The sequence below is a fragment of the Leptinotarsa decemlineata genome, unplaced genomic scaffold (genome assembly GCF_025532065.1).
Source record: "Leptinotarsa decemlineata unplaced genomic scaffold, Ldec_3_MD MMD2_tig00000035_RagTag_RagTag, whole genome shotgun sequence".
In the NCBI taxonomy this organism is placed as follows: domain Eukaryota; kingdom Metazoa; phylum Arthropoda; class Insecta; order Coleoptera; family Chrysomelidae; genus Leptinotarsa; species Leptinotarsa decemlineata.
The window spans coordinates 26,812,565-26,824,890 of record NW_027412540.1 but is presented as its reverse complement, the minus strand read 5'-3'; the positions used below and the strand labels follow the sequence as shown (position 1 = coordinate 26,824,890).

The 12,326-nt window shown below is 35.3% G+C and overlaps 1 protein-coding gene across 2 annotated transcripts; it reads right to left on the bottom strand.

Annotated features, from left to right (window-relative positions):
* Positions 1-5,427: 5,427 nt before the first annotated feature.
* LOC111516050 (facilitated trehalose transporter Tret1-like) lies at positions 5,428-8,198 on the bottom strand. Of its 2 annotated transcripts, none has more exons than XM_074172189.1 (2): positions 7,986-8,198; positions 5,428-6,780 (listed from the first exon to the last, which is right to left on the bottom strand). In XM_074172189.1, the coding sequence occupies exons 1-2, from the start codon at positions 8,062-8,064 to the stop codon at positions 5,438-5,440; spliced, it is 1,422 nt and encodes a 473-aa protein (XP_074028290.1). In that variant the 5' UTR covers positions 8,065-8,198; the 3' UTR covers positions 5,428-5,437. The 2 variants fall into 2 exon arrangements, with proteins under 2 accessions (XP_074028290.1, XP_023028009.2); XM_023172241.2 differs by having other exon boundaries at positions 8,023-8,196.
* Positions 8,199-12,326: the final 4,128 nt, after the last annotated feature.

Below are 12,326 nucleotides of genomic sequence, written 5' to 3'. Positions count from 1 at the left end.
TAGTAAGAGGTTTGTTGTTATATTAAAACACTAATTAGTTCTATCGAACTGATGATTCTTCATCAGTTTTACAACAACGTGTACTGTTTTACAATTATTTTCAGGTCATCGCTACAACTCAGGTCTGTTCAAAAAATATCGTGAATTTTCATATTCATCAAAAAATATTCATTTATTCATCGATTTCTATTCTGTCCCCCGTACAGACTAACGACAGATCCGAGAACAACAGGCTTTGCTTCAAGAGTCTGTCAATTTTTGTAGCAACAAAATATATATCAAAAAAACCGATCAACTATTCAATGAAAATGAAGTAATAAAAAAAGAAACGGAGACCCTTCAGTTGAAAATAAACGAACTGAATCAGGCCCGCTCAAATAATATTGAGATACATGGTTGTAATATTCGTGTTGGAATATTAATTGAAATTGTAGAAGTAGTTTCCAATCTTTGTTTATTTTAAACAATCTCTCAGTTAAATCCGCAAAGTGACAACTCACAGTCTACTTGACATACAATAATCTAAAACAACATATACAGGACGAAACATTACATTTCCTCCCTAACTTCAATTATATCACATTCAAATAGAAGAATAATTTGTGTGTTTAGCTTTCCTATGTGGTTGTTTTCTTCTAGGAGGTTCATGAACTTCAACTTCAACAATTTCTTGAATTGGTGTATCTTCTTCTGACTATTTCTTCATCTGGTTTCCTATAATAGTCCAGTCATTATAGTAAGTTCACCTCGGAATTCGAGATACCCAGCTGTAAGTCTGTAAATACTTGTATATTGACACCCTAAAAGTTGTCTCAAAACCTACATATGATAGGGTGTAAGCAACTATTAAATTTCAAGGTCAAAGGTCACAAAAATCGGTTTTTTGCGCTTTTTTTGGAAATATATCATATCCTATGGGTTTTTTGCCATTTGTATTCATTATCAATATTGTAGAATATAAAATTCTCTACAAATTTTGTTGATAAATATTTTTTATACGGTGAACCGTTTTCGAGATAGAGGGCGGAGAGCACGCGGTCACAGCATCCGCGCCGGTGCCTCCGATCGAAAACGCGCCATATATAGTTGATGAACTATCGATAAATCAATGATTATAAATATTTGTCAATTTTTATTACCTATTATATTATATTTTATCATTTTTTTCCTAACTTATCCACTTTTTATTCAGTATTAATTCATTTAACAATACTTACCTGCCCATGTAATTTTAGAATTGTTAATGAAAATATAGGAATTATATTTGAATTTTAACCTAATTAATATTTATAACTTCTTACATGATAAAAAAAACAAATAAATTATGAATTAATCTTTTTATTAAAAAATATCATTGAATACATTTATTTTTATTGAAAGTAAAGAAATGGAATAAAGGGTACAAAAACTACAATTTATAATTTTAATCATCTTCTTCCTCTTCATCGTCGTCTTCTGGCTGCTGGTAAATTTCAAACTGGTCTTCATTATCGTCTTCAACGACATTGGTCTCAAGTTCTTCCATGATTTCGGGGTCAAAGGTTCCATCTTCGTTAATGTCGCTCTGATATGGTAGAGCATTGAGACAAGCTTGCCCATTACATTGGCCACAAGCTAAAGAGCATTGCAAGCCCGCTTTCCTGCATCCGCATCGCGAACCACAACCACTCTTGCAGTTGCAGAAAATTGTATTTAGCAAATCTTCTGGAGCAGGTGGTAAAATTGTCATGATAGGCTCCAGAAAATCGTTTCGCATTGCCCAACCCCATATCTGGGGTTCCAAATCATGTCCTAACCAAGTTTGAACTTGATAATATACACGGTTGAAATGTTGATGAGCAGCTGCACTTGTTGGTGGAATATTTGAAAGCTGCACAGGTTTATTAGATTTTGTAGACTTGACGTAATGCATATAACGAAGATGATCGAGACTTTTCACAGATTTCGGAGCATTATAGACTGCCAATAAGGTTTGAGTTCCACTCTCTAATAATCTCTGTGCCGAACAATTTTTTTCCTCAAATGCTGCAGCTAGTTCATCCAAATTTGTCAGTTTCTCAAAAACTTTTAAAAATGATTTTTTTCCTTTTTTAAAAAGCGCAGAAGTTGTGTCACAGCCACTTAATGCGTGCAGAAATGAAGTATGTTTTTCAGAATGAGGATAATTATCAAAACTTTTAGTCGAGTATATCTCCGTTTTTACATAACCTTTACCATTACGGTTGACCTGAAGTGATGCTATGACCGCGCGCTCTCCGCCCTCTATCTGGAAACGGTTCACCGTATAAAAAATTTTTTTCAACAAAATTTGTAGAGAATTTTGTATTCTACAATATTGATAATAAATACAAATAGCAAAAAACCCATAGGAAATGAGATATTTCCAAAAAAAGCGCAAAAAACCGATTTTTGTGACCTTTGACCTTGAATTTTAATAGTTGCTTACACCCTACCATATGTAGGTTTTGAAACAACTTTTAGGGTGTCAATATACAAGTATTCACAGACTTACAGCTGGGTATCTCGAATTCCGAGATTCTTACCTAATTTAAGCTTAAATGACTGGATTATAATCATGAAAATCTTCGTCGTATTCAGGTATAACATCTAATACAGGATTCATGTGATCAGATTTTACAATCTTTTTGAAGTGAGAAGCATTTCTTGTTATCTTTTTAGCTAACCTTGACGCGGTTACCTTTGTACCACTAATTTTCTCAACAATATATGGATTGGGATCATATGGTGGGGTAAATTTATTAACACGTTTTTGTTTGCAAATTACTGAATCTCCAACATTCAATTCATAATTTTTAGTATGTAATCTTTCATCTGCATACTTTTTGAATTTCATTTTATTTTTCTCATCAATAACTTTCAAATTTCCATCTACATCTTGATTGGCAATTTCAGAAATAGTCGTATGCATGGATCGGTTGAAAAGTAGTTCAAACGGAGATTTTTCTGTAGTGGAAGGTGGAATAGCTCTATAATTCATTGAAAATGATTCTAATTCATCTTTAATATTTCGTCCGCTCATCACTGCACACAAAATTGTCTTCTTGATAGTTCTGACTGTTCTTTCAGCAGGCCATAAAGGGGTTACTTTATAATGTTTGAATTTGAAATGATCAACAAAATCGTCAAATTCTTGCCCATTGAAAGGTGGTCCATTGTCCGTTTTCATTTGATTGGGAATTCCAAATAGGGAGAACAAAGAAAATAGTTTAGCAATCACAGTTTTAGAGTCCACTCTTGGTATTTCATAACAAACAGGGTACCTTGAATATTCGTCAACTACAACCATGATGTATTTACCATTAGGATAGGGTCCAGCAAAATCCATGGTTAAATTTCTCCAAGGACATGTAGGTTGAGCTGTTACCTGAATTGGATCTCTACTTTCAGTGGATGTTGCTGCTTAATACAACAGACAGGACTTTATTTCATTTTCTACTAATTAATCCATTCCAGGAAACCAAACTTTGCTTCTGAGAAGTTGTTTCGTCTTTACTATTCCCAAATGAGCTTTATGAGCTGGCTGGATAACCTGTTTGCGAAGAGTTTCTTTAATGACCAATTTTGTGTTCCTCAGGATTGTTCCATTTGCAGAAGTCAACTCATATCTAACTTTTTTGTATGGTTTTAAAACACTGGTATTCCACAAATTCTCATCAGTGTTCTCCAAAGCCTCAAATATATGTTGGAATTTTTGGCCTCTTTTTGAAAATTTTATTACTTCTTCAAGAGAAATCGCCAAGAGGTAAATGATCGGTATAGAGATTGAATACACTACCATATATGTAAATGTGGAAATGTTCGATTGCCCAAGTTATGGCAACCATTTCCTTCTCAATCTGACTATATCGCTCCTCTGTTTGAGATAGTGATCTGCTGGCGTATGCAACAATTTCAGGATTTTCATTATCTCCTTATGCGATGATAGCTCCTACTCCACAAGGACCAGCGTCGACGTACAAGTGAATTTCTTTGTGAATATCAAAACATGCAAGATGACATTCTTCACTCAGCTGACTTTTCAATAATTCAAATGTATCTTGATGTTTTTTTGTCCACGTCCAACAAGTATTTCTCAAGATCAATGTTCGCAAATGTTGGTGGTACTTGCTAAATTCGGAATGAATCTCCCAACATAATTAATCATAGCCAAAAGACTTCTTACTTCAGATGTATTTTTCCGGGCTTCTAAGTTTTTGAACGCTGCTACTTTTGCTGGATCTGGTTTACCTAATTCCTTCATGAGAAAATACGTATCAAAAAAAAAACTAGATTTTTTTGATTTAATAGACATTTCGCTTTATTAACTGTCAAACCAGATTCATTCAAACGTTGGAAAACTTTGTTCAAAGTATCATCGTGATCCTGTTGATTCTTTCCAAAAATTAAAATGTCATCACTGACATTGAACACTCCTTTAATGTTTATTAGAGTTTGACGAATGATATTTTGGAAAATTTCAGCTTCAGCATTCACACCAAAGCTATGGTGTTTATATCTGAACAAACCAACATGTGTTGAAGAAGTAGTCACCATTCTTGATTCTTGGTCAAGTTCAAACTGATGGTATTCATCATTGAGGTCTATTTTGCTAAAAACAGCAGCACCATTGAGAGCCAATATAATATCATCCACATAGGAGAGCTAAACACACAAATTATTCTTCTATATGAATGTGATATAATTGAAGTTAGGGAGGAAATGTAATGTTTCGTCCTGTATATGTTGTTTTAGATTATTGTATGTCAAATAGACTGTGAGTTGTCACTTTACGGATTTAACTGAGAGATTGTTTAAAATGAACAAAGATTGAAAACTACTTCTACAATTTCAATCAATATTTCAACACGAATATTACAATGGTGCCCTGAAAAAAACGTGTTTCACTTCAAAACTTCAACAAAACCTTGATGAACTTACAGGTGATCCGATACTTATATTTAAAGACTTTAACTTTAATGTGAGCAAAAACATTACTAGAATGTGTGATTCTTTCAACAAATATTGTAGTAATGTAAATGTTTTCTCTATCACGTTGAATTTCTTTAAAATAACGATGATAAGTTTATTCAACGCATAGCAAAAATAATTGGTTGGTATGTACAAAATTTATTAATTGATATATTTTTATTTTTTCTTGTATCTGTTGACACTGTGTATCTCTGTAACCACTACTATCAGTGGATGCTTCTATGGATATTTACCTGTTTGTATCCCAAATTTTGGATAAATAAATACATAAATAAATAAATCTTGGACGAAGTTGTCCCAGAGGTGCCAATTGCTATTTGAAAGCTCATTATATAAAGCAGGGTAATTATAATAATATATCCCAAAGAGGTGATATTCCACTTGGTGATGGAAAGTTTCATCCAGTAAGGGAAATGTTATATCAATAAATGAAACAAGTTAAATGAAATCACTCTTTAATATCACTATAAGTACTTTTGCCATTCAGAATCTGTTGAATTTCTTCTAAAGATTTACCTTTCGTTTCCGGGACCAGGTAATTCGTGAAAATACATGATACGAGGGAGCAGCAACCAAAAAGTAAGAAAGGACCATAAAGTCCTGTGTAAGAATTGATAAAATAAAATATATAATTAGCAAAAAACACGAAGAGTCCAAAAAGCGTTGTGACAACACCAACTGCTTTAGATTTAATGCTTGTGGAAAATAATTCCCCCAACATCAACGTAGGAATAATAGCGACACCGAAAGATGTGAATACTATAAAAATAATCATGCCTGCTAGAGGAAACCACTGGATATTATCGATATTCAGTTCTGGGTGGTTTGACTCTATGTAAAAATAAACTGCTTCTGATAGGAGCACAATCGATGATAAACCCGAAGAAATAGTGTATGACTTCCTCCTACCAAACTCATCAGCAAAATAAGCTCCAACTGAAAACATAAGGGAGCTCAATCCGACATATATAATTGAAGACATTTCAGAACTCAAGTTTCCTCCTGCTTTTTGAAAAATGAATTGAGTATACGAAGTAAAAACGTATATCCCTGCCAAAACTTGTGAAACGCGCAGAAAGAGTGCCGCTGTCAAAGCTTTTCTATTACTTCGAAGCAAGATGAGATCTTTCCACGTGCCAGTTTCTGACATTTGCCTTCTGACTGCAGAATTCAAATCAGTTAATTCTTCTTCGACCGCATCCGTTCCTCTCAGTCGTTGAAGTGCGATTTTTGCTTCCTCCTCTCTTCCTTTCATGGCATAAAAATACGGAGACTCTGGCATCAGAGAGAAAAGAACTAGAAATATCACTGGTATCGTTAAGCAAATGAAAGATGTTTGTTGAACGCTGCAGTAAGCACCGATGACGTTCATCAGAAACTGTCCCAGAAATAATGAACAAATCAGACCATTTCCCCAGACTCCTCTGATTCTTGGTGTCGTAATCTCTCCAATGTAGGCTGGCAGAGAGGCGAACAAAATCGCATCTCCCAGCCCTGCTGTGAATCTTGCTAAATTGAGTATGTACAAGTTCGTACTGAAAGCTTTCATGAGCCAGGATGATCCATGTGGAATAGCTGTCAACATAAGAGTACGTTTTCTTCCAATCATATCAGGTATCCTGAAAATTGTAAAGAATGCAGAAAGTACTACGATTCCTACATTTATCCAGATGGTGAAATAAGAAGCTTGGTCTTCACTTATATCATAGTTCTCCATGTCTTGTGTTATCTTGACAATGAAAGGTGATGGCCAGGCGGCGAACAATCCACTTGTTAAACTGGACATGCATGCTGAAACAGATTTGTTTTTAATTTATTCTCAAGTAGAACACTTAGGATTTTCTTTGATGGGTCAAATAATGTTTGATCCTGAAATAGGAACTATTATTCTACTCATGACTTGTTCACCTATGATGTTATTCCTTTCAAAGGTTGTGGAAAGAGAAAGTATAACAGACAAAGGTTAGATTAGGTTAGATGAGGTTTGGTTAGAGCAGTGGTCGCCAACCTGTCGATCGCGAGCTACCGGTAGCTCGCAGAGGCAATTTGGTAGCTCTCACAACGATTTTGATTTAAAAAATACAACCTGCAAAAATCAGAGAAGCTTCCGAAAATTCCACAAAAAAATCTAATTGTCATAATATTAAACATAAACAGCGGCAACGTTGCGGTGAGCGATCTGCCGCTGACGACATCAAGCTAGAATCGGCTAGAACCGACCAGCCGGACCAGCGCGTTAGTGTTCGAGAACGATCTGGATTGCTTTGAACGGGATAAACACGCACGGCGCGGCGACATTGCGCTTAGTTTAAAACTGAACGCGTAACCAACGTCCAACGGTTGGGTTAGTAGAGAACAACAAAAATAATATTATGGCAAGCAGTTGTAAGAAGGTTAAGACATACCACTTTCATTCGGAATGGGAAGAACAATACTTTTTTACAGAAGTTAAAGATAAAAATGTGTGTTTGTTATGTAATACTTCGGTCTCCGTTGGTAAAAAAGGAAATATTGAGAGACATCATAAAACTGTACATTCTAATTTTGAAAAATCATTCCCACTACATTCTGCGCCAGAAAGGAAAAGCTGAAACAGTTAAAAAGCAGTTAATTGGACAACAAGATTAGAGCTCAAGCTTTACAAAGAAGATTATTCAGAACCTTGGCCGATGAAGTTGACTGTCAATACGGGGACCTACTCCTTCACTCTGAAGTCCAATGGTTAAGTAGAGGAAACGTTTCAATGATGTCCTATCTGGCATAGTTCAATTTTTCAAACAACGCGATGAACCGACTCCGGAACTAGAAAATTCAATCTGGCTTAGGAACTTTGGTTTCTTTATATCAAGACTATTGACTCAGAATGATTTTGTTAATATTTCATTCCATTCCAATAGGAATTTTTCGCTGTATAATATGTTTACATTAAATATTCATAATATTCACGTCAGAGTATTGTCTTTTGAATCATTTCGATAAAAATACTTGAGACTTACACTGCATGAGAATCAAGGAACAATTTACAATTCTTACCGATGAGAACTGCTTGAATTTGTGGCCAATCTTTTCCACCATTTTTGGATTGACCCTCAGCGATAGACATTGCACTGTTTTATCGTTAAAAGTAAGCAATTATCATTATAACAAACGCAGTTGGTATATTGTACTCATTCCATTTATAAAACTTTAATACTAGGCTATAAATGTCTGATAATGAACTAAAATGATGTAGTCATGCAAAAGTTATTTAAATATGTATTAGGAAATCAAGTGGTATCAAAATCTTATTCCTTGCCAAGTTCATGTCAGAAGTAGAGAGAGGTTGCGGTAAAATTGTGAGATGTAGATTTTCAACTCCTTTTTTCAAGTGCGATTTCAAACTTCTTGAATATTATATTAATTTATTTTCCAAAACTAAGATTCAGCCAATGATACTGGTAAACTGATAATTTTCACATTTTTCTGATGAATTCATCGTTTCTTTTATTATGTTGGTGTAATATTTGTTTCTTTTCCATATCGTCGGGTAATGAATAATGTACTTTCATGCCTTGTTGAGGCTGATTTCCACAAAACAACAACAAAATAGCAAATGTATCGATTTTGACAAAACAAAAACTTGAGTTGTCGAAATAAGAAACATTTTGAAAACTCTTTGTCCCATCAGCAGACGGAAAGATCGGTGTTTTGTTTGAGTTTTTGTAAACAGAGTTCGATATAGATAGTTCAATCTGTTTAAACTGTTTTTTCCGTTAATCAGCTGCCGCCTCCATACGAACGACAACTCTCAGAAGTTGAGCTAAGGACTAACGAGGTCTTACCTTTTAACGTGTGATTCCTAACACGATAGATATATTTATTTCATTTGACTACGTTATGTAAAAAAAATATTTGTAGTAAGTCATGTCATTCATTATACAATGTAAAACTAGGAAGACTGTGTCAGTTTATAGTATAAGTTCCTTCAAAATATGAATTATATTGATAAATCATACATATAGGTATGCCCCGCCATATATACAGGCCAAACTGGGAGAAATTTTGATACAAGGTACCACGAACATGTCATTTCGGATAAAAAATCATTAATGTACGAACATCTTCAAAATTCGAAACATAAAATAGATAAAGATAATTTAAAGATCCTACACACATGCAAAAAGGGAAAATGATGAATCTGTTCGAATCTATGGAAATAAACAGGTCAAAGAAAAATCCCAATTCTATTGTCCTCAACGAACAACTTGATTTAAATAATAGTCCTTTCCTGAACCTATAATCCAGATCTCAAAACCTACATTATATTGAAATCTTTGTTATGTTCATGAATTTTACAGGTATATGAAACGCAGGTACCGGGTATCAGGTATATCAGGTATATCAAATCATTTATGATAGAATAAGCAACATAGGTATAAATTACTCAGATTTAAATGTAATCAGTTAGTTTTGAAAATGGTGTAATAGCCGAAACCGGTCAACAATAAAGTAGTGTATCCTCAGTGAACATGAATTTCCACAAAATAAACAAGTCGTCAATCGAAGAAGCAATATGTTGTCAATGCAGGTTGCTGATCAATCAGTCACCCTAGTATTTTCTGTCATATTTGCAATTAAACCGAATGTTGCCATCAAAGATGCAAGATCGTTATAATTTTTTGATTTCTTGAGAAAATCAATATTGAAATCTACCATAATTATAATTTTATCGAAAGAACTAGAAACTTTCATGAGCAATTGTTCGAATTTGTCGAAGAAAATGGTAATGTCTCCATTACATGATCGCTATACTGTTACTACTAAGGTTTTTGTCGAGAGAATCTGAATTGCGCAAAATTCGGCATGGTAAGCTATACAGAATTCGTTCACCTCGATGTATTTAACATTGAAATTTTTTTTAGATGGCAACCCCTCCGTGTTTGTTCATATCTCGACAGAAAAAGGAGGCTAGCTCATTCCCTTTTATATTTACTGTCTGAATTTGTGCTTGATCAAGCCAATGTTCGGAAATGCATAGTACGGTGTAGCTTTCATCCTCAAGAAATAATGACAGATGGTCAATCTTATTTGAAATACACAGTAGATTGATATGTAGGACACTTACATTATTTTTTTGACTATTACTTGACTTTTCTACATTTTCTACGTTTTTTGGTCCATCTCTTCCTTGGTTTGAAAATTTTTTGGGAATCTGAATCTTCGAAAAGGTCTGCGACAACAACAAGCAACTGTTTCTGATATAGCATCTCAGTAGATCATATTTTGTTTCAAATAACTATAGACCAATCGCTTTGCTATCAACGATATCAAATACCATGGAGAAGTCGCGAACCACTAAGTATATCCCCAATTATTTGGAAGGCTTCAACATGTTGAGCGATCATCAATATGGCTTTCGTATGTCACCCATATTTGGAATAACGCAATCGGGAAACATGGAGAATCAAGAGCTGTTGTGCTTGATATTTCCAAGGCCTTTGACCGTCTGTGGCATGAGGTTTTGCTGGCCAAACTTCGGTGATAGGGTTTGTCGGATAATTTTCTGTATGGCTCTCCAGCTTCCTGAAAGAACGTTTCCTGCAAAAGGCCGTCGATAGATGTCTTTCTAATACTTTCAGCATCAACGCTGGTGTTTCCCAGGGATCCATATTGTCTCCAACTCTCTTTTCGTTGTATATCAATGACTTATTTGAAAAAACCAAGAATCTAATATATTGCTTCGCAGACGACAGCACACTTATCCCGTCACATCTTCACCGGTAGCAGGAGGTTGCATATCTCAATGAGGATCTAGAAGTGATTTCAAATTGTGTTGAAAGTAACCAGGTTCAATTCAATGCCCCAAAAACCCAGGCATCAGTTTTCTCCTCCAAGAAGATGAATGTCTACGAATCGGATATAATAATGTCACGTCAGAAAATTTCGCTATTTGCTTCTATAAGTTTGTTGGGGGTTAAAATGGATATTAAAATATCTTGTCGCTATAATTGCAAAGGCTGCTTCTCAAAAACTTGGAACACTGTTCCGAACCAGAAAACTATACACAACTCAGCAACTTTTGATGATTTTCAATCTACAGCGATTCAAATCTATTGTGGATCGCTACTATCGCACAGACACTGCTCTAAGAGCGCCTCAAGGATTTTCCTAAGCCACGGTAATAGAAGAAAACAATGAGGAACACCTTGGCAGTTAATCGAACTTGCCGAAATTTTTGGTCTTGGCTCTCCTCGGCTCTTCCATTGGGACGATTGGACTTTGGTTTCGAAGTCACTACCATGTAATAATGATTTGTCACCAGTTATAATCCTTTCAAGCAAACCGTTCACGTCATTCAACAATTTCTGAGCGGTGCTCATGCAACGGTTTTTTTAGTCAAAATTCAGCAATTTTGGATCCATCTTCGCTGCCACAGGATTCATGCTCAAAATTTTCGAAAATTTGCATAGAATGAGCCTACTAATATGCCAATATCCACAGTTACTCCTTCAGTGATGATTTGACGATTTTCTATAACAATTTTATTTACTTCCTCAACATTTTCATCGGTTGGTAATGTTTTCACATATAGTCAGTGGGCATATTTTCTTTCATATGTGAAAGTTTTCTTTTCTCATACGAGGAATTGGGCAAATTTCGGATATGCAGTTGGTTACCTCGTTCACAGACAGATGGGGCGACGACAAACCTGTTGTTTGTTGTAGTCTTCAGCTTAGTTCGAGGAATGATACTCCGACGGAATTCGATTTTCAATTATCGGAAATCATCGACTTTATGTGGATGATATACACTACCTTGCACTGACGAGTGGTCAAACAGCCCGAAACCGGTCTGCAAGTGTGTTCCAATAATTGAAAATCTATTGCGGCAGTTGTATCGCCAGCAGCATATGCAGGAATAACTTCTGTGAAGAATCCTGCACTGACACCTGTCGAATATAATCCAACGCCCTTCGTGGTATTAGCCAGGGGAGTAGTTTTTTTCTGATAGGTGTCAGTCCATTAAGCTACTGTGTAGGGTGTTGCGACTGGCTTGAACGGATTGTTCTTGGATAATTTGGTTGGTAATGTGCTGGAGCGCCCAAAGCGAGCGCCGTCACTTACAGCTTCTCCACCTTCTGTGAAGAGCTTGAACCAATTGTAAACATTTTTCTGCCTCAGAGTACAATCACCGTATGCCACTGTCAATATTTCAAGTATTTTTGAGCACTCAATTCCATTTTTCGCACCTGATTTGATGCAAATTTTTTTATCCATTTTTTTCGATAGCAGAAAATCGCTGAACACGAAAAAACCTTCAATGCTTCTCACCAGCAAACTGAACATATTAAACGGCTA